The sequence below is a fragment of the Aptenodytes patagonicus genome, chromosome 3 (genome assembly GCF_965638725.1).
Source record: "Aptenodytes patagonicus chromosome 3, bAptPat1.pri.cur, whole genome shotgun sequence".
In the NCBI taxonomy this organism is placed as follows: Eukaryota; Metazoa; Chordata; class Aves; order Sphenisciformes; family Spheniscidae; genus Aptenodytes; species Aptenodytes patagonicus.
The window spans coordinates 17,995,061-18,017,605 of NC_134951.1; the positions used below are offsets into that span (position 1 = coordinate 17,995,061).

The 22,545-nt window shown below is 46.7% G+C and overlaps 1 protein-coding gene across 5 annotated transcripts in view; it reads right to left on the reverse strand.

Moving 5' to 3' along the window:
* Nucleotides 1-2,241: 2,241 nt before the first annotated feature.
* The window catches only part of GRHL1 (grainyhead like transcription factor 1), a 45,552-nt gene continuing 25,248 nt past the window's right edge, over nt 2,242-22,545 (reverse strand). For 2 of the 5 annotated variants that reach the window (XM_076332797.1, XM_076332794.1), the window contains exons 9-16: nt 22,126-22,284; nt 14,613-14,700; nt 12,212-12,351; nt 10,530-10,567; nt 10,339-10,427; nt 8,445-8,530; nt 6,651-6,715; nt 2,242-5,463 (exon numbers count right to left, since the gene is read on the reverse strand). In XM_076332797.1, coding sequence (XP_076188912.1) covers nt 5,349-5,463; nt 6,651-6,715; nt 8,445-8,530; nt 10,339-10,427; nt 10,530-10,567; nt 12,212-12,351; nt 14,613-14,700; nt 22,126-22,284 — 780 coding nt within the window. In that variant the 3' untranslated portion in view covers nt 2,242-5,348. Of the gene's footprint in view, nt 5,464-5,581; nt 6,077-6,650; nt 6,716-8,444; nt 8,531-10,338; nt 10,428-10,529; nt 10,568-12,211; nt 12,352-14,612; nt 14,701-22,125; nt 22,285-22,545 lie in introns of all 5 variants that reach the window. The other 3 variants (XR_012994848.1, XM_076332795.1, XR_012994849.1) reach the window with 3 other exon arrangements.

Genomic DNA, 22,545 nt, shown 5'->3' on the forward strand with positions numbered 1-22,545 from the left:
CTCTGCCCAGCACATGCTTCCCACCCGTCAAACCGTGGCGGAGGTGACTGACCTGCAGGCCAGCACCAGGCTCGGGATGCCGCCTGAGATGACCAGCGCTGCAGCGGGAGCATGCAAGTTCAACGCTGTTGACACTGGTCACCAGCTGGCATTTGCACACACATCTGCAGCCTGCAGGATGGCCATGCTGTAGAGATGGCAAAAGAAATAACGCTTAAGCCAGCAGGCATGCCATCCGTCCACAAGCTGTCTGTGCAGGCAAACAGATCGATGGGGTAATGGAGCATTGCCCTGCGCAAACAAGAAACTGCAAGATGGCCCAAAAACCCCGCAAGCACCCTGGCCACAGCAGCTACTGAAACTAGCAAAGAAGAACAGAAAAGCCAGAATATCCCTTCTGCCGTATTGTGAACTATGCAAAGGTACCCAGCGAAGAGCACTGGTGGTGTAGTAGGGCAGTCCAAGGACAAACAGCAAAACAAGTTGTAAGAGCTCGTATTTTTTTATTAGAGCAATTCATCTAGTTGAGGGGTCACCTAAATATCATCTCATATTTAATAATTTAATCATAATAACAACCTAAAATAACAAACCAATCAAATAGAGGAGCATGTAAGCTCCATGCTCTTGCAAAGCCTTGAGAAAAAGCTCCTGCAATTAATTTGTGTACACAAAATATCCTTGAATAAGCTGCAGAATTCAGCTTTCCCATACAAAAAAAAAATCAGATCTTAAAAGCTTAACTAAACGTTCGTGATATTAGAGCCCCGAGTCACGCTCCAGGGAAGTAGCACAGATCTCCCTGTAAGGCTGCCTGCCTCGGGAGTTCAAAGCTGCATCTTTGGGAGTTCACCTTTCATTCACTGATGCTCTGCTGCAGGTAAGATGCTTAAAAACACGCTTTCTTTAAATTCACTAGATGAACAGATAAAGGGCGGACGGGGTGGCAGGAGGAGGAAGGAGGGATGGCGTAGGCGCACACGCTGTGTAAGGGCTTGGGAAGATGCAGCTATCACACGCCCAGAGAGGCACTAGCACTGCTGCCATTTCGCAGCCGGCCCTGCAGCAGGTCCATCCTCACGCTGAGGTTTACTGTGAGATGGCCGCCACGCCACAAACCGACTGCACGGGGGCTAAACCCCGCTCAACCTTTCAGTGGGCACCAACTTGGGTGGAGATGACACTCGGCATCACCTGGCACTTTTGCATCACCCAGGGCACCCCAGGACTTGCTAGGTGACATCCTGCAGCATCTTCCTACACCTGGGACACAAATTCCGCGAGTACGGCCCACACCAGAACTTGAAATAAATAAATAAATAGATAAAAAGTGCTACCTGCCTTTTTCTAGCCCAGAAATCTTCCACCACCCACACTGCTCCCCACCGAGCCCCAGGCACACCGACGCAAGCCCAGCGATTGGGAAGGTGCCAGCGCAGAAGCTGCCCCAGGGCAGCGCCCTGCAACTGCTGCAGGGGCTGGGGAGCCAGCGAAAGCAAAAGCTTGTCGAGATATTTTCTAACAGTGAAAAAGAGGAGGTGAACACCTCTCCAGACACTACAGCAACAGCAGCATTAGGATTATTCTGGAGAATTAGCGTGGACCTTAGAGTGTTTTCATATCGGGAAAGTCAATGCCTGCAGCTTCACCGGTGGTCCCCCATGCCGCCTGGAAAGTGCTGGTTACAACAGCTCCTCCTGGAAAGACACCCACTGCTCCCGGTAGCGATCGCAGGCTGGAGATTACCCGAAGCACCTCGGACCTGGCAGCCAGGGACAGCCGCTGGTACTGCTATGAGCCCACAGCTCCCCCTCCACGCGTGCAGCCATGGGAGGCCCCATGCACTGCCGCACAGGGCGCAGAAGGCAGCAATGCCCCTGATGCTTTTGTTCAACCTCCAGCAGAGACCATCGGGCATCACCGACCCACTACGCAACCGAGCTTAATGAGGGTTTTTTGGTTTTGTTTTACTGCCAAAGGAAAGGGTCCTACCAAAAAAAAATGCTATGTGGCTTCCCCACACTCAAAAATGAATGAGGTCAGTTGAAATCAAGCAGGGAATAAGAATGGGGCTAACCACTTCTTACGTGGGAATAACAGCAAGGCTGGCATTGGGATTATTTGCTTCTGCGAAGAAGAGAAACTAATAAATGATCACTGGGGTTTTGTTTTATAGATCCCCTGTCAAAGGAAAAATAAAGGGGGAAGGGCAGATGTGGTTACTAGATAAAAGACTCATCATTAGAAATGAACATATAAAATTTAATAGCTTGGTTTAAAATACATTTTCAATTAAAAAACAGCAGGCAAAACCAAAAAAATCAGTTTCATAAAACATACATGACATTGCTGCTACTGTTGTAAGACCCGTGTCCCAGAATATCTTATAGTGGAAAACAATCATCAGATTTAGTTCACATACTTCATTAAGCAGTAAAAAGAAGTAACATTCATGTCAGTCCTACTTCTATGGAGACTCTAAATCTACTTCCCTGACCCTAGACTGAGTTTCTGTAAGAAAACTTCCATTTTCAATAAAAATGCGTAAATATATATGTATTCTATAGATCAGGTTTAAAAAAAAAAATTCCCTTGCCATAGTAACATTATTCCCCGTGACTGATGAAGGGAAGCCCAAGCGGCTGGTTGGTGTCAGCTGGGTAGGAGTCCCGTGGCTGCTCTGCTCTGCAGGCGGTGGATTCCTGTACGGGGTGGCACGTGTTGGCCAAGTCTCTTCGGCACCATGCTGCAGGCCAGCTTCCCTCCTTCGCCTTCAAGCCCACAGGCTCCATCCACACGCCTACAGTCATGGACGCATCCACGTGGAGTTTGCTCAGCTCCAGCCACAGAGCGAAGAGAGGAGCACGCGGTGCCCAGAGTGTCGGCAAGCCTTCGTGGGGCCCATCAACAGAGGAGGAGGAGGAGGAAGGAGGGGGGAATGGAGGTCTATGAACCAGCTCAAGATTGGTCTGAACACAAATCCCAAAATACTATGTTTCATGTAAATCATTAAAAAAGTATGGTAAGGAGGGACTTCAAGTGCTCACCTAGTCTCAGCACCAAGGGAGAATCAACTATACCTGTGACCTTTGCCCAGCCTGGCTCTGAAGACCTCTGATGCCAAACTCCACTGCCTCCCTGGGCAACCTGCTCTTCTCACTAGAGAAAACCACCTCGACACCTAACCTGAATTTCTGCAATTTACGCCCACTACTTCTCGTTGTGCTTGCAATGGACCGGGAGAACACTTCCACGTGTTGGGAGGCTGCTCCCCTCAACCTTCCCTTCTGAAGATGACCCCTCACCAGACAACTCATCCAGCCCTTCCTCCTCAGTAGCCACGAGCTCTGGCTGAAGGACCGGGCGGGTCTGGCCTCTCTGGGACATCTGATAGGACTAGGCTCTGCTGGAAGGGCCGGGCTCAGCACGGGGCACAGCGCTCCAGCAGAGGCCTCGGTGAGATGCCAAGTAGAGCAAAAGGCGGGTCTCCTATTTCTTGCAGGCCATGCTCCCGTTTATCAACTCAACGTGGCATTTGCCTCCCTCTTCCAAACAGCAGCATGACACAGCTGAACATTCGGTTACGATTCGTTAACCATTAAGTAGACTTTTTAACCATTAAGTAGAATCATATCCTACTTTTCCGGACTATTTCTCCAGCCTATTCAGATTGACCTCCACGTCCTCGGTGAGGCATGTGCAGCTTTGTGCTGTCTGAAAACATTACAAACCTCTCCTGCATTATCCAGATCCCTAACAAAAGCACTGAGTGACACTGGACCTGGTACTCACGCTCATCTGCTCACCCTGTAATGTAGGTTTTTGTCTTAGAGCCACGTGCTGCTGTTTAAATGTTCTCCTCTCACTTGCTACTAACCAGAGGGTGCTGAGGGTGCCTTTCCTTCACAAGCACATGCACGCAATGAGTAAATACTGTACAATCTACTGCAGAGCAGTATTTTTTGGAGGTGTTTGGCACTCCCAGCTGGGCCTAGGCTCAGGATGCCTGTTACCAGCTGCCCGTTTGGTCTCTCCACCTCAGCAGTGTGTCAATGCGCTTAACCTGCTTGCAGCCCCTAGGCCCCGCTAAAGCTTGGCTTGCTGAGCCGGGATGGCACCTTCCTCTCTCAAAAGCCTTGCCTGTGCACTTCTGGTTGTCGACATCCTAGGACCCTGCAAGCTGTCTCCGACCCACGGGTTCATCCAGCCTGAGCTGCTGTTGTGGGCAGCGTCCAGCCGAGCCTTAAGTACACTGCTACAGAAAAAAAATCCACCCTCCAGGAGACCTTCTTCCTGACCCCCAGAAGCGAGATTTCAAGGAAACTGCATCTGCTCAGCTCCTCTTGAGACCCAGCTCTCAGACTCGGCCCAAATCACCTCCCAGGGCAGCAGTACGCAGCCGTTTCAGGGCTCAAACTGGCAGTTCATAAGAGAAGCCAGGACCACAGTTGCCTGGCTGTGCAGGAGGGTTTAGGAGAGAGCCGGTACCTTTTTCCTTCCACGCAGGAAGATCCATGTTGAACAAGCAGGTCTCTTGTGCCTTCTATGAACATACAAACGTGTGCTCACCTTTGGTGCGTGTTAAGGGTTTGTCCATTTTTAAATAGCTACGTTAAATATCTGTTTTCTCTGTATATGGCATCCTTTTAGATGGGCTTCATTGCATATATTCACGGTATATACAGAACACCATTTTATATATATTATATATCACTTGTATGTACACATTTACAAACCTTCAAAAATATATTGCACTTATATACAATATAGCTTCATCTGATGAGAGTTCACACAGTTACTAAGGCCAGTTCTTCATAAGCAAGGCAGTTTTACATTCCCCCCAAATGACACAAGTGATTTCAACAGTCTGCCCTGTTCAAGAGTAAACATTATAAAGACTTTTCTCCAACCTGCACGCAATTCCTACTAGTATCAATTAGTAGTTTTGCAGCTCTACCTAGCAGAAAACAGTCCAATAAAATGGTATTAGCTGATAACGGGCTCAAACACGGTTACTGAATAGATAAATAAAGATAACACCACTCTAAAAGGCCACCTTCCAGGAGTTTTCTCCTCCCATGTTTACTAGTGTTTTATACATGCTCTCTATTTAATCGCTGATCTTTGCTCACTCATTTCAAGTGCAAATAAGGTCATGAGCATTACAACGTTCTTTGGAAAGAACAGAAACACGAATGTATTAAGCAAAACCACTGCTCTGCTCCCCAGAACAAGTCAACACCTGGCTTTCTTCTGGAGAAGGTGATTAGTGTTTTGCCCAACATACTAAATTATAGGAAAATGTTCACTTGAGACCTTTGTTTAAAATCCACAGAGGATCCATGACCTTAGATCTCGGTCAGAGTGAGCTTGTAAGATCCTCCAACTTCTTCAATCTGCAACTGGAAGGTATCTTCATTAGAATAGTGTTTCACGATGTTATCGTCCATGTTGACCAGAATTCTGGAAAAATAAAATAAATCAGGGATATATTACACTTCTAAATGCCAAAGACAGCAAAGGCGCCCTCAAACCTCAGAGAGCCTGGACTGTCCAGGGGTAACACAAGATCTCTGCTCACCCATCTCTGACTCATTGCTTCCTATGGCAGATCTAGCTGTCCTTACCCAAACCTGCCATCAAGGCTTGCAGCCGTGCTTCTAGGATGTGAATGAAAGGGTTAAGTCTGGCTCCCGGACCAGGGAGGGAGAGAGATCCTGGAACTGGCAGACATCCTTCTGAAGCTGCAGACACTTGGGCAACCTCGGAGCTCTGAACTGATTTGTTTGACAGTTACAAGCAATCAGCACAAAACCCTACAGAGCTTGCAGGGAAGAAACCACCGATGCTTGGCCACTGCTTTCATTTGCCTCTTCTGTGTGTTCGTGTGCACACATACACACAAAGCTGTCCTTAGCAGTGGTTTAGCTACCATCAGTTCAAAACTTTTGCAGTTATTCTGGTGGGGTAATTCTGCTACGAAAGCACAACCCTTGAAACTACATTCCAAAGGTGATGAAAGGATGTAATTTTCTGGCCAGAGGGCTTTGGGGAAGGGGCTGAGACACTGAAGTGACTTTAGAGAAAAAACAAGAAAATTAGTGAGAGATTAAAAGGAAAAACAAAAGCAGACAATGTTCAGGAACTCAATTATTTATGCTACAAAATAAAAACAGTGGAGTGTGGCCTCTGTGGGGGACGGACACTTCACAATAAAGGTCTCTTCAATTTAGCCCACAAAAAGACAACCAGGTTTAGTAATTGTAGCCAAATGCAGACATAGTGAGCACAGTTAACCACTGGAACAATTTAACATGGGTTGAAGTAGGTTCTTTGTCACTGGGAGTCTTTAAACAAACTGAACTCTTCTTCCTCTGACGTGATCAACTGGTTCAAATCGCAGTTAACTCAGAGAGGTTCCGTGACTTGTATTTACCCAGGAAGTCGGACTACATATTTCTATAGGACCCTTCTGGTCTTCAGCTCTGTGAATGACGTTGGAATGTGTGTATGTTGCATGCACACACACATATCCACAAATGGCATTTGCATATGTGCAGTGCATGGGGGAATTATAAAGCAGATTTGCCTACAGGTTTGGAAAAAGGAGTCCATAGTCTCAGACAGTTGCTGCATAGGTACATACTCACCCTTTTTTACATTTTTTGAAGATTTTTCCTATTTTATCAAAAGGAACGTCATACTTGTCAGAGATCTAGAACAAAAGAAAGCAAGCATTGGTGAAGCAAGGAGACTGCTGGCATTGTCTTCCACTTACTATTTTACAGAAAGGAACAAAAAAAAGGTCTGCAGATGAAAACAACTGCTCTGCCCTATAAAGGCAATACTAAATCCTGAACTATAGCATAAGCCTACAGATGAGAACCCCTCCTCTGCAGTTTGCCAACTTCTGTGCAAAAAATTTAATCATGTTCTAAACCTGGCCACTGACTTCTCATACAGCAACCCCTTGCCCCCACACCAAAAAGCCCAGACATTAGAAAACCACCCCACACCCTGGTTCTCATCCTCTCTTGGCTCTCTGTTCTCCTAGCGTACCGAAAACCATTTTTAAATTCAGTGTCAGAGGGATCAAGTGAAACCAGTCATCACAGCGGCTGGTGCAGGAAGAAAATAGCAACAGAGCAAAGACCTCTGCTGCTAAGGACACAAGCTGATCAGAAATGTCCCCCTTTCCCAGCAGGGTGACCTCAGTGTGTAACAGCTGCCACTAACCATGGCACTTCACTGTACAAGCCTCCAGAAAGTCATGAGGTCAGTAATTTAAGCCTGGCTTACTTTGGCAAATTGCTCTATCACACCAACAGCAAGTACCAAACCAATACGCCGTTTGAGGATGCAAAAGCACAGGGGGTTTCCTCCAAGCTAGAGTTGTGAGCTCTTGGTTCCTTGCTTTAAGAAGTCCAAGTGAAACAACAAAGGTGCAGCTTCACTTCAGGACCGTGGGGTAAGGGAGGACTTCATAGCCTTCAATCCCCCTCCCCAGTAGCCCTCACCTCCAGCCCGCCTGTGCTGTGAAAGCTCCACAGCCAGGAAGAGAGAGCTTCAGGTTACAGAATCATCTCTGGGTCCCAAAGCTAATGGCAAGACCTGGCTGTACAGCCCCAAAGCCTCCATCCTCTGAGCACTGACGAGGCATTAGTCCCAGAAAGAGGCAGCCAGAAACATCAGTTTTGAGCTCGCACCAAACATTACACCATTCCTCGGAGTTAAGCTCTGTATTTCCTTTGCAGCACTGCAGCAGCAGGGATAGTGGAAGGCTATTTTGGAAGTCAAGTACCAGAGAGCAATTTTACGCATGTGTGCACAGATATATAAAAGTCTTCAAGCACACTCAGAAACTGGGACTTGGAGCTCTTCATAAGCAGGTTATGAAAGGGGAGGGGAGGCCCCCAAACAAGGCTTTGAAAGACTGAAAAAAATCCAAACCACTGAACACATTCTGGAAATCACTCCATCTTCTAATTAAAATACCCCCTCTGACATGAGGGACATCCACGGTGGGAGTCTGTTGACTGTTTTTTGATGCAGCAAGGAAGAGACCTACACAGCTGCTTCTGCAGCTTGGCCAAAGTAGAGCTTGTGTAAGAAGCAAACCTAGAAGGCTCTCTCTCCAGCAGCACCTGTCATTTTGGCACTATCTCAGGTATCCAGTCATCGAGCTTGACATAGCTGGATTTTCAGGAAGACTGAGAAACACCTTCTTACACTCAGACCCCACAGATGTGGGGTAAGGTACTTCCTCAAGTCCCTTAATAATGAATTAAAGCATTATTTACATTCATTTCCACGTTATTGAAAGGAAATCAGCCTTATGCTTCTTATCCAGAAGAGCAGGAGTATGTGGACACAAGCTGTGATTTAGAGTCTAGCTCCTGTGACTGTCCAGTGTATAAGGACTGTAAAACAGCCTTATTACTTACCGCTTCCATTAGACCTTTCAGAGACGGTGTTTTTAACATCAGTGCATCAAAGACTTCCTCTGACTCTTTTCGGACATACAGCAACACTGAAAAGCAAATTGGAGAGAGGAATTAACTGCATAATTGCTCCTCAGAAAAGATCTGTATATGACAGTGGCTAAGCATACAGTAACATACGTTGAGGATCTTATGAAGAGATATACATACGTACATTCAATATACATTGAAGACTGCACCACGAAAATGCGTAGCTAGGTTAGCTCAAAACATACTTTTTGCACACAGAAATACTGCATGCTCAAGCATCTTTATTGTCAAAATACTTTTAAATTTCTCTCTATTTGATATTTTCTCTATTATTTGAAAAAAGGTCATATTTGAAACACGAAAAGGAGGAACACAAAACACGGAGCTTTGAGACTCTTGGGTCCCTCCATATCTCACAGGTCATTTGCCATAAGACTTTGTACAATAAAATGATTTGACAGATGCTACCACAGCAGGTGAAGCCATCCTGGCCACCTCCTCATTTTTAAATAATTTATTTGTACAGTCCTCTGTTCCTCCTATGCTGTCTCATCTCTCTTCCTACCCCTTGCCATGTTTCAGTAATACTCATACCACCACAGCTGACATACAAAGCAGACTTAGCCTCCTGCTAGGAGGGGAACGAAAGAATAAGAAACCCGATTAGGTAAGCATCCCTAGCGTTCTCAAGCTAGCAGAGAGTCATTGCATGTAACATCAGCCTCATTAAAAACTGCTTTAAGGCTGAGGAATAAGCCATGACAGCAAGAAAGCTTGGACTTTAACAGCTTTGCTGTCTTTAATCCCTCTTTCTAATCACTAGGTATTGCAGCCTGGATTGTTTACAAGGGTTCATCAGCCACAGCTTTGACACACCTGCAACACAGAACAATTACTGGCATATCTAATTGAACAAGATGAACTCAGGACAGCACAGCACCTTGATGGATTTCTCTGCTAAAAGCAGGTTTAAAGAAGGAGGACTGTAGATTTAAAAAATGAAGACAGCACACACACTCTCAGTGACAGCACAGGTCAGATGATATACCAGCCAAAGAAGAGAGAATCCCATGGGTCTCATTTTATGGCATACAGCAACAAGAAAAACCAAGAAGTCTAATTTCCTTTTATAAAATCCATCCTTCCTTACTAGTTGACCCAGACTACAGAATTGCAGCCCCATTAAGGTCAGACTTGCTAGATTCAACCTTCGCCGCATCACAAGTTTAATCCTCCTCTTTTAATCCTTTAAGGTTTGTTGTGGTCCTCCCACACATGACTCATCAGGCAGGTAATGCTCTACACCATCTCCAGAGGGACCTCTCATCTCCTTTCACAACACCACAGCAACATCCAATCCCACATCAAATTGCAAAGGTTGACAACAGGTTAAAAATAAGCAGAATATTCTCTCAGTTTGGCTCTCAGCATGAATAGCCCATTTTCTGCCACCACGAAAGATGCCAACAGTTTTATACCCAGAACCAGTTCTTGGCATTCATTGCTTAAAGTCCTAGAGAAGATTTCCAAAGTATTTTGTAGTGGCTTACGTGATGAGTTCTCTCCCCCAATCCACCAAGGAGATTGGTAAGCTGCTCACCTCCGCTGAGTCTCTTTTCTTACAGGTTCAGAGCCAATTAGTGTCTGAGTTGGCAGAAAAACCCAGAAATTCTGACACTGTAAAAGATTCGTGGAGCTGAACTACATCCTGTTACGCAAACTCTTTCTATTACTACTCAAAGCCAGAAAAATCAGGCTCAAGTATACTCCAAAATAAATTAAAACAACTCTTTAACCTCAGATGCATCTATCTATCATGATGGACAAATACTCCAATAATTCAGTCTCTGCAAGAAGAAAATAATACCTCTTTTTGGTTCTTCTATTCTGGCCATCTTATTCGGAGTAGCAATAAAGTCCTCTTCACCGATGTAGGCTCCTCTCTTCAGGCTGGAGCTGTCATTGACAGGGCAAAAAGTTGGCAGTGGTACAATTAGAGGGACTTACCCCTCTGTCTGAGGGCAAGACTTCAGTAGGCTGAAGTAGCACAGCTCTTACCTTTCACCATCCAGTTCTTCTGAAGCAACAGGAAGGACCTTTTAAAACAAAGGGGAGATTTTCTTGGCATACGCAGAAAAACACACACTGAATTAGCTAGCTAGTGAGAAACTTATGTGGTACTCAGTCCTCGGAAAACACTACAAAGGGCTCTGAACGCTACAAAACAAAGCTGCATAAGGACAGACCCATTAGCTGGTGTAACATGTCAGCAATGCTCTCCCCATCCCTCTAATTGCTATCTGTTAATAGTGACTTAGCAATAGCTTTGTTTCATAGAATCATAGGATAGTTTGGGTTGGAAGGGACCTCTAAAGGTCATCTAGTCCAACCCCCCTGCCGTGGGCACGGACATCTTCCACTAGATCAGGTTGCTCAGAGCCCCGTCCAGCCTGACCTTGAACGTTTCCAGGGATGGGGCATCCACCACCTCTCGGGGCAACCTGTGCCAGTGTTTCACCACCCTCAGCATAAAAAATTGCTTCCTTATATCTAGAATTTCTTCCTTATATCTTTTTTTTATATCTGTTTGCGATAAAGAGTCACTGGCATAGAACAACAATCGTGCTGCATCCAGCATGAGCAGAGGTCCAACAGCATCGAGTTATAGGAGAGGGAACCCCTGAGCTCATGGCAGGAGCTGCAAGGGATAGGCAGATGGCTCACCCACCCAACTCACTTGTAAGCATATCAGTACAGGACATAGGGGAAATCAAGGCTCTCAAGTAGGGAGCCTACTAGAAGTAAGATGCTTTGGTCCCAGCAACAAACATTGGCCTTCATTTTAATACACAAATAACACTTGTGCTTAGGGTTGTGAAAATTTTATCCAGAACTAGAATTCATTTCCTCCTATTATCTTTCAACCCTGTATCAAACACCATTTCGGCTCAATCTTCCAAAAGCCAGTAAGTATCTCCTTTACCTTTTTTCATAAAGAGAAATTAAAGGATCTCAAATGAGAGAGATGGGAACATACAAGAGCTAACCAGCTTTCTATCTGGACTGGTGTAGAGTCTTCTGACAGACCTCAGCACTAGAGCCTTCGTAGGAAAACATGCAGAAAAGTCAGCATTACAGATACAAGTTTATTTCTCCATCCCTGCTAGGAGTTTAGGCAATGCTCTTAAAAAGTAAGGTTTAGATTATGTTAGAGCATGCCAGAACTCCTGGCACAGGAAAGTTCAAGATTTTGAAACTTGGTTGCACTCTAATTTTTTTCCCTTCCAGTTTCCTGTCAGCTGGGACTTTCCAGGAACGCTGAGGCAGGGCGCTCTGGCAGCAGATCACAGAGCTGACACACTTGCCAGTTCCACGGAATGGATTTTCACCCTGCAGCAGCAGGCTGGAGGAGCCCACAGTCTACAGCAGTGCACCAGGAACCCAGCAGACTTTACAAGAGAACACCAGCCTGCAGTTCATTCAGTGAACTCTTGGCTGGAGATGCTGTGGAAAAATCCTTTCAGGTTCATGGAAACAGGAGTTCATAGGAAAATAATTTTATCAGAAAACATCCCCAGCCAATGCGTCTAGGAGCAACATCTCTTGCTCACATGAGACTCAGCCTGTATTTGTTTACAGCATCAACACAGACAGTTTGGCATTTCAGATGTATGCATCCCAGGCTTTTTGCAAATACATCCCATAGCCTCCTCACCCCCACATCCATGAGCTTTACTTACATGAGCCCCACGCTGAAGATTTGCAAAGTGAACGTCAGGAATGAAAAGGACAGGCTGAGTGTCTAGGTCCATGAAGGGCTTGAAGATGGTGATGTCCGTACGTTTGTGTGAGGGAAGCATGGGCACTTTGACATCAGAAACTGCAGAGACCAAAGATGGGAATAGAGGATAGTGAAGGCACTGATGGGGCTGTGGCTTTCTTACATCATTTAAAAGGCACATACACTGTTGAACAAGGGTACTCTGCAGTCAGGGTCAAAGGGAGAAGCTCCTGTGGTAGACGAGTTTGAACCTGGGTTGTCTACCTCTCAGATGAGGACCTGGACCCTGAGGAAACAGCTTGCTTCACAGAGTAGTAGAAGTTTGCTCCATCTATCCAAGTGAGCTGTTTGACTTTGTTTGGATATTAAACTGTGCTGGAGAATGGTCTGGCCGCTCACCCCAACAGGGGAACCTAGGTCTTCCATGTACCAAGCAAACCATCCAAAGAGAGGGCAAAAGCTAGTCCAAGTCCCCCCTTTTCCCTATCTGTTCCCTCAAAAGGATGCTGTATTTCCTATACCAGGAAGGCAGAAAGACGACAAAGAGACAGCTCGCAACCCACGTGGTTCCAGTTGAGAGCCTCTCGAAGAAACAGCACCACAGAAGCACTATCACACTACAGAGGTGGTACAAATACTGTTCCTTGCAAGATGCTACATTTAGAGTTACATTTTGATTCCACACTTTCAAATTTTGTTCATCTCATTGTTCATCCTGGTCACCTCAAGCTGCCAGACCCCAGTTCATCCCCCAGCAGGACCAGCACTGTCTCCCACAGAGCACTTTGGCTCTCACGACACACCAGCTGACGTGACACAAGCCACCAAGTGGACAGACTTCACCCACAAAGACCCGCCTGGGAGAGAGTGAGGCAGGAGGTGCCTTAAACTGCACTTCAGACACGTTCATGTCAAACTGACCCCAACTGAAGACTTCATTTTACCAAGTGGAAACATTTCAATTTTGGGTCAAACCAACTGCAAACAAAACACTTCATATCTCATGTCCCCAGTGGAAAATAGACTTTTTTTTTCTTGCAAAACTGATTTTTTAAAGATTGCTCAATCCCTGTAAAAATAACTTTGACCAAAAGCCACAAACTGTTTCTGCTGTTGATGAGTCCATGTGCACATAGCATTTGTGATCCTGGAGGTGGGTATAACAGCTTACGGCTTAAAGTAATCGAAAACTTCCCACACAAGAACTAAACAGCAATGGATTGTACTTTCCAGGAAAATAAAGGTCACATCAGGCTAATCCCAAGCCTAGGAGATTCATATTGGAAAGCAGCTTTTGTAAAATCGCAAGATCCTGGAAACTGTACTGAAACTGTTTGCACTTTCCAGCCATTACACAAAGAGCTGCATGCAGTAATCTTTTGGGAGCCGTTGGGGTTACTATATTTGTGAAATGCTAACAGCGTGCTAAACCTACCTTTCACGATGTACTTTGGGAAAAAAACCAAAAACCCAGCCCTTTCTGCAACTGCCCTTGAGCAAATGGGTTCCCTTGTAGCTTTATCTTCTTCTGAAGCTGCTCCAGCAGCCTGTACCTGCTGTCTCAGGAAAATCCTGCCCAGCAAGCTGTGAGGTGCATGCTTGTTGAACCAGTTGAACTGTTAATAGCACGGCTCTGACAAGCACACTGAGCAGAGCAAGGGAGAGCACGCACCTGCCCCATGCAAAGGAAGAACAGGGAGATACATTTTCCTCTAAGCAGCTCTGCTGGTGAATAACTAGTCATCCAAACATAGGATCTGTCGCAGTCATCTGCAGCAGTTACAGGAAAGATGCTCAGCAGGAAGAAGCTCCACAGCCTTTACATACTACGGTGCTGAGGCCTTCACATCCTTCATGTGCAGGAACAACTTCTATTGAAATTATTTACTAAGGGCCTCTTTGCTCTAGAAGAGTGAGCATAGGGCTGGGAGGCTGGAGGCTCAGTCCCAAAGCTGCCACTGCCTTGCCGCAGAGTTATAAACACATTTTTAATGTAAGTTAAAGCTTAAATTTAGGATCAAGCTGGAAACATTTGGAACAGCTCCAGTTCTCGCTGCCACCTGGAGCTGCAGGGGCTCCAGCAGTGCCCAAAAATCCCACTCTCACCCTGTCACTTCAACGGCTAAAACCCATACCTGACTGAATATGCAGCAGGACCCTGTCTTGGACAGGAAGAACTATGTAGAACTGAAGTCCTAAGTGACCCAGTATGTTGCAAAACACAATAACTCCATAAGCAACTGCTTAAAACAAGCACTATTCCATAGGGATAAAAATTGACTTGAGTTCTATTGCACAAGTTATTTGTAGCCAAAATGAGATCTAATATTTAAAATACTGATGGAATAATTTCTACTTACACGCATTCAACTGAGAGCTGGGGTCAGTGCACTTGCCTTTTCTTTTGCTTTGCTTTCGTTCTTCATCCCTGATCTTCCTCTCTGCTCCCTGCCAGACAAGAGATTAAGGGAAGGGGTGGGGGGAGAGAGAGAGAGAGAAGGTCTTTTTAAGTTTTTTGGGTGTTCAGCTGCAGGGGCAGGAACACTGATTCTTCCAGAGCTGTGTTTGTGGAGGTCAGTTCCACAGTACCTGAGCTGCAGGTTTGCCAGAGCGTGCCAACATTGAGATCTGTGTACTTTTGAGTTCTGTCATCTAATGAAATCCAACAACCATATCCAAGATGCAAACACTTTTCTTTCAAGTCAGATGGGGTTACGATGACAAAAGATACCCACAGCTATAACAACCGTATAAAGTGTGAGATAAAAATATATCTGAAGTGTTTAAAACAATAAAAAATTGCAAGTTCCCTCAGCGTAAGAGTTCATTAGATCATCATTAAATCCTGATCTATAAAAGTCATGCCACGCTCGGATCACCAAGTGCAAGATACCTTCCCTGCACGTTGCACGTGGAACCTGCAGCAGTTATACCAGCCTTCACTGATCTCAAGTTGTAGACATGCATCATTTTAAAGCAGGCATTATTTCTTCTCTTTTTATCAAGGCCAGGCTACGGTAGAATCCACAGACACCTAACTGGGTTCATGCCTGCACGATTCCTGGCCCTCCAAACCAAGCAGCACTGGGGAGAGCCATATTTTCTGCAAGGTGCAGGCAGCTACGACGGAGAGAGAGAAGGAAGGAAGAAGGTTTGTATTGGAATCGCGTTCATTCCTCCAGCTCTGGCCAGACCTCACACGTGACTGTGGGTTAAGCCAGGGATGTCACATTGCCAGTTGCATGAGGTGATAAGCCACAGTAGATCCCCAACACTCAATCCTGGTACTACCACCAGATCACTGCCCAAACTGGTATACACAAGTTCTACCTGTCTCCCAACACCCTCCTGCAAAGCAGGGTAAAAGGTAACAGTTATCTGGCCACAGGAAACCATTATTTCTCATTCCCACCCCTGCAAAGCTGCCAAAACACACCCACATCCTTGTACGGTGCTGGGGGAAGACCAGGTTAGCTATGGCAAACAAGATGTCAAAAAGCATGCGGCGATGGGGTGGGAAGTGGTGCCTAACGGTGCACGGCATGGGAGAAGGGCAACAGCCATCCTAACGTCCCAGTAGATCAATACCCTATAGGTGACAGGATGCCTATGCCTGCTAGGTAGCAGTGGGCACATCTGCACTAGCAATAAAAGGAAAGTTAGCCTAGATATTTGATGTGCATTAGCCTATATCACCTTTTCTCCCACGTAACAGCAGAGTCACAAGCAGCTTCAGGCAGCTGCTGTGAAAAAGAGAAAAAATTACTAATGAAGACACAGGCATTGCCAGCTTTGCTTGACCCCATAAAGCTGATACAGCCCACTACAGTGAAGACATCCCACCTAAACCTCAGCACAGCTGGACCCGCACCCCTCCGCGACTTCCCTTACCAGAATAGTCACAACATCTCAGCTTGACAGCAGAAAGACCAGATTTGGCTCCAGACCTATTTTTTAACTTTCACATGGAAATAAAGTTCTGCTACTCAAACACTGTGCTACAGAACAGCACCTGCTTCCTCACGGAGAATGTGCTAATCCATCAAGAGCACACATTTTGAGAAAACCTCTACCCTCCCATACCTACAGCCAGAGCTCTGCTTGAAAGTCAACTTTTTCCAGGCTACAGGGGCCCAGGTAAACACATCTCAAATCCCACATAAAAAAAAGTTGTCTCTTGATAACAGGCTTTTCTGCCTTGCCAGCAGAGCTCAGCGACAGCCAGGATCAGATACTTTTGAAGAAAAGACACTAGCAATCCTGTATTCCGCAATTATGGGATAAATAAGCTTGTAAGAAAGAGGCTTTCCCAACTTCATCACCTAGAGAACAGCCTACAGTCTGAAAAGCAAGATTTCACACTCTTGTCTATGTGCTAAAGGCTGCAGAGGTTCTTCTGTTGTTCTTTCCCTCAAAGTCTCCAGCTGTGTAATAGACTCTTGGGCTGAGAAAGGGAAGCGGCATTTTGGGGAGAGCTGCCATCCCTCCCTCCCGCACAGAAACATGATATATTTGATAAGCAACAGAGATGCAGGAAGAGGTTGTGACGTCAAGTCACAACACGCTGGGATGTGGACCCTTCATGACAGCATGGGACTCCCCGCTTCCACACATGGGCTGTGTCAGCTGGATGTGCTCTGAAGACGGAGGGCTGCTCCCTGGCCCTTCCCTGCATGCCCTCTCGTGCTGGGTGCAGCTCTGGCACACAGCCCACAAGCCGTTCGAGCTCTTCTCCTGCCCTGTGGCCCCAGCAGCCGAGCTGCCAGGGGATACTGATGGACAAAAAATTGGACACAAGCCAGCAGTGTGCACTTGCAGCCCAGAAAGCCAACTGTCTCCTGGGCTGCATCAAAAGAAGCGTGGCCAGCAGGTCGAGGGAGGTGATTCTGCCCCTCTATTCTGCTCTGGTGAGACCCCACCTGGAGTCCTGCGTCCAGCTCTGGGGTCCCCAGCACAAGACAGACGTGGACCTGTTGGAGCAGGTCTAGAGCAGGGCAAGAAAAGTGATCAGAGGGCTGGAGCACCTCTCCTGTGAAGAACGGCTGAGAGAGTTGCGGTTGTTCAGCCTAGAGAAGAGAAGGCTCTGGGGAGACCTTATTGTGGCCTTTCAGTACTTAAAGGGGGCTTATAAGAAAGATGGAGAGAGGCTTTTTACCAGGGCCTGTAGTGACAGGACAAGAGGCAATGCTTTTAAACTGAAAGAGGGTAACTTTAGATTGGACAAAAGGAAGAAATATTTTTATGATGAGGGTAGTGAGACACTGGCACAGGTTGCCCCGAGAGGTGGTGGATGCCCCATCCCTGGAAACATTCCAGGTCAGGCTGGACGGGGCTCTGAGCAACCTGATCTAGTTGAAGATGTCCCTGCCCACAGCAGGGGGGTTGGACTAGATGACCTTCAGAGGTCCCTTCCAACCCAAACCATTTTGTAATTCTGTGATCATGCAACAGAAGGAACAGTCTCTGTGTTGCTGCCCACCTGCATCAACGCTGCCTCCAGCTGCCTTGCACCATCTCTCTCCTTCCAACAGCATCTCACTCGCTTGTTCCTACCATCCCATAAAAACCTTCCCACAGCACTGCCCATCGCTACAAGAGTAACAGCAGGTCCCAGAGGACAACACTAGCTATAGCCTGTGAAATCCTGCATTTAATCTTCCCCATGTGGATGCTTAGCTGAGGCGCCATTTACAGCAGAGAAGGTCATCTTCCTCTGGGACAGGTCACCTCCATCCCCACACAGCCCAAATATTGCTGGGCCGAGCCTGAACAAAGCTTGTGCTGTAACATGCTGCAGGATGACACCATTATGCCCATACTGCTTTATTCAGGTCTTGAAACCACATAGGATTAGATGAAAACCAAATGTCCTGGGCACCTGTGGACCCTCTTGCCACAGAGAGAGCACAAAGGGGAAGACAGAAACGCATGAAGAAACTTGGTCTCACAGGCAGCAGCCAAAAACCAGAAACAAGTATCAGCAGCTTTCCCTTCCACCCCAAGCATGAGAACTGTCCTCCTTTACTCCTTTCCTGTGCAAAGGCCACCACACAACATTAAACTGTTTGACCTTCCATAGGATATCTATCAATTTGTACACAGAAAAAAAGAGACAGCAGAGGACTGCCATGCCACTGTCTGGGTTCAAAGTCAGTTCAGGAGTGCAATGCAAGCACAGCCTTAACAGACAAAGGAATAGAGGGGACCTACACAGAGCTGTCCCTGTTAGGTGGCCACAGCATTATCATTTTGCGCTGTTTTTTCCAACAGAGTTCCACACTATAGACTTGGCCCTCCATGAAGAAAACATGGATAACAGCACTTTTACAGGTAAGAGTGGCCACATGAGAACAAACACATTAGGGACTGCAATACGTGTGGATACTATAGTAACGATGGTCCTGTAAACATTCAAGACCAGCTGACTGATTACTTAAGATTCAAGGCAAGGCAGAAAATGTGTGCTTCTTCTGAAATACCAATGCTCTTACAGGAGCCTGGAGCAGGTGGTCAGCATTGGGGTCTATGAGTGTATTGGGTTTGCGTGGCAAGGTTTTGGTTGCAGAGGGGCTACAGGGGTGGCTTCTGTGAGAAGATGCCAGAAGCTTCCCCTATGTCCAATAGAGCCAATGCCAGCCAGCTCCAAGACAGACCCGCCGCTGGCCAAGGCCAAGCCCATCAGCGACAGTTGTAGTGCCTCTGTGATAACATATTTAAGAAGGGGAAAAAAAACTGCTGCGCAACAGCAGCTGAGAGAAAGCAGTGAAAATATGCGAGAGGGAAAACTCTGCAGACACCAAGGTCAGTGAAGGAGGGGGAGGAGGTGCTCCAGGCACCGGAGCAGAGATTCCCCTGCAGCCTGTGAAGAAGACCATGGTGAGGCAGGCTATGCCCCTGCAGCCCCTGGAAGTTACTGGTGGAGCAGATATCCACCTGCAGCCCATGGAGGACCCCACGCCGGAGCAGGTGGATGCACTTGAAGGAGGCTGTGACCCTGTGGGAAGCCCACGCTGGAGCAGGCTCCTGGCAGGATCTGTGGACCCATGGAGAGAGGAGCCCACGCTGGAGCAGGTTTGCTGGCAGGACTTGTGACCCCATGGGGGACCCACACTGGAGCAGTCTGTTCCTGAAGGACTGTGCCCCATGGAAAGGACATGTGGAAAGGACCCATGCTGGAGCAGTTTGTGAAGAACTGCAGCCCATGGGAAGGATCCACACTGGAGAAGTTCATGGAGGACTGTCTCCCATGGGAGGGACCCCGCGCTGGAGCAGGGGCAGAGAGCAAGGAGGAAGGAGTGGCAGAGACAACGTGTGATGAACTGACCGCAACCCCCATTCCCCAGCCCCCTGCGCCGCTCAGGGGGAGGAGGTAAAGAAAATCAGGAGTAAAGTTGAGTCTGGGAAGAAAGGAAGGGTGGAGGGGAAGGTGTTTTAAGATTTGGTTTTATTTCTCATTATCCTGTTCTGATTTTGATTGGCAATAAATTAAGTTAATTTCCCCAAGTCAAGTCTGTTTTGCCCATGATGGTAATTGGTGAGTGATCTCCCTGCCCTTACCTCGATCCATGAGCCATATTGTCTCTCCCCTGTCCAGCTGAGGAGGGGAGTGATAGAGCAGCTTTGGTGGGCACCTGGCATCCAGCCAGGGTCAACCCACCACAATGAGTCAGTACCTGCAGCTGTAAGGACACAGGTCTGCTCACAGGAGCACTCGCCCAGCACCTCAAACAAGCGTTTGAGTACAGAGTTTGATTCAATGTGGTGACAAACAGTATTCAGCTTGTTGGCCTCTGTCCCCAGCTCTCACTGCTGGACCCAGATTGGATCTGAAAAGCAGCAAACTTCAACACCATTTCTACAAATGCAAGCTGCAGAATCTGCAGGCACCAACCTCACATTGGCTGCATGTTCACAGAACAAACAACAGTCAAATTAAATAAAGAAAAGTAATCTTTTCTCCTTCCCTCCCTCCTCTTTTAATTCAGTATCTGGTGGAATAATGCAGGAGAAAAGGTCAAAATCCCAAAGGAAAATAAAAGATACATTGGCATTACTGTACTACTAAGTTTGCTGAAATTTATGGTATAGACTCAAATGGTTTCCTTTAAGCTATGTACTGACTACACGTCTGCCCTTTTATTAACCGATTTGTCTTATTAGCAGTGGCACAAGCCTGTCAGTAATTTTAGCACAGTGTCAGTAACTGACTGGACAACTTATGAGTAAAACATTCCCCTCTTCCCTGCAGCAAATCTATACTCACTGGTATTGTAGAGAATATAGGTTGATAACACACACGACTCCCAGATAATGAAAGAGCTTTAGATGACACACTTGCCTCAGTCTCATTTTAGAGGAAAAAGAACAGGGGGAAAAAAAAAAAAAGAAAAAAAGGGAAAGAAAAAAAAAAAAGGCCTGAAGAAAGCCCATGAGACCCAAGCCTCTTAGGCTTACTGGCAAGTCTTTAAGATAGCTCTGGAGAGCATTTATTAACTCCCTGGTAAATTCTTTGCTGAAGTCATCACAACAGCAGCCATCACAGGAGGCACTTGAAGGAAGATGACCAAGTAGCTTTACACTGGCAGGCAGCTACAGGCAGCTTCTCCCAACCATGCAGGAAAGCAGAGGGGCCTATTTAAAAGCGTATAGATGGACAATAAAATGTGGCAGGATGAGTCAATGGGATGCTACAGCACAGGCAGACTGTAGAGGGCTCCATATATTTTGGGAGGTAAGTGGAGGCAGAGCAATGGCTTGCGAGATGAATCTTTGTGGCAGTCCCCTGGAGGATGACAAGGCAAGACCGCACAGTATGTGACCGGTGCAAAGCTAGCACAGGACTCAAGAGTGGGGGTCATGAGCCCATCTCAGACCTGCAGCTGCACAGAGAGGTACTTAAAGATCTCACTCGCAGAGTCCATGTGATGAAGACGCAGTCCAGATGCAGAGAAGGAGAGGCCCTAATCAAGTAGGATGCCAGCAAAACAGGACGTCGGAGTGGTTCAGTGATCAAAAGAGGGACTGGGAAAGTCTGGGCAGTGCTCATCCCAGCCTAGAAAGATCTTGGTTGCTCTGGAAATAGTAACATTGCACATTACTTGAAGGACCAGAGCAAAAGACTGTTCTGACAGGAACAGGTTACAAAGATTGGGAAAATGTCCTTTCTTTGCAAACTCAGTCAAGCTTTTACAACTGCTTTCAGCTCAGCTCCTGCTGCGTTTCCTTCACAGCTTCAGACGAACAGTGGCTTTGGGAAAGGTGTTCATTCTCTGTGTGCTAAATGCATTAGGCAGAGCAGTCAAATTACAGCACCCATCCAGCTTGTAAGTGGGCTTCGTTATACTGCTGTGTTTCACAGGGGCACAATGAAAACAGCAACATTTCCTGTTCACAAGATGTGCAAGTTATTGGGTTTTTTTAATAACAAATGCAGTAAGAACGCACAAAGAAATTTAAAAGGACCAACACGACATAGCTTGGGCAAAAAGACAAGCCTCCACTTGCTCCAATCAATTGCAATGATTTCTCCTACTGAAGGCACTCTGCAGGACTTTCCAGTGTCTGGAGTATCGACAGTCAGTCTTCTGCCACTGGCTGACCTTTCTCCAAAGTCAATGCTCAGGAACACTCCTCAGTGCTCCAGCATTTTGAGAGCAGCACATTTATCTGAGATCATCATAACATCTATTAGACAAGTAGAAGGGGTTGACATTTTTTCCTTGCAAAGGCTGAACACAGATGGGAGTCTTCAGTGAGCCAAAATAGCAAGTGGCAGAACTGGGGGGGGGGGGGGGGGGGGGGGGGGGGAGAGAGCTGCTAAGCTGTGGAACAGCCTTTCCCGAAGGGTCACTGGCACATTGACCTAACCCTTACCTTGTCGCAGAAGACTTTAATCTGGCAGTAGGCTCTGTGGACAGGTTTGTTACTCCTGTTATTATAGCTGTAGGTGTCGATCTGAAGATTCAGGGGCAGGCCTTTAACTCCCTTCTGAGAGGAGAAATCTGTGCTGAGGCAGTTCACGGAAATGAAAACCTGCAGAAGAGGAAAGCAGCACCCATCAGTAGTGACACACAGACTCCTGGCTAGCCGCTGAGCAAGGGACTACTCAGTGAGTGCCGAGATCTAAATGCTGGTCCTTGCCACTATAAACAGGACCTTGGGTCTTCTGAGAGATCAGGTGAAGTCCCCAAGAAGCGGTATGACATTCTTAATTCTTTATATAAACCATTACAGGGAACAAAGCCACTTTGTCCAGAATGAATTTCAACAAACTCTCCAAACTTTATGAAGACT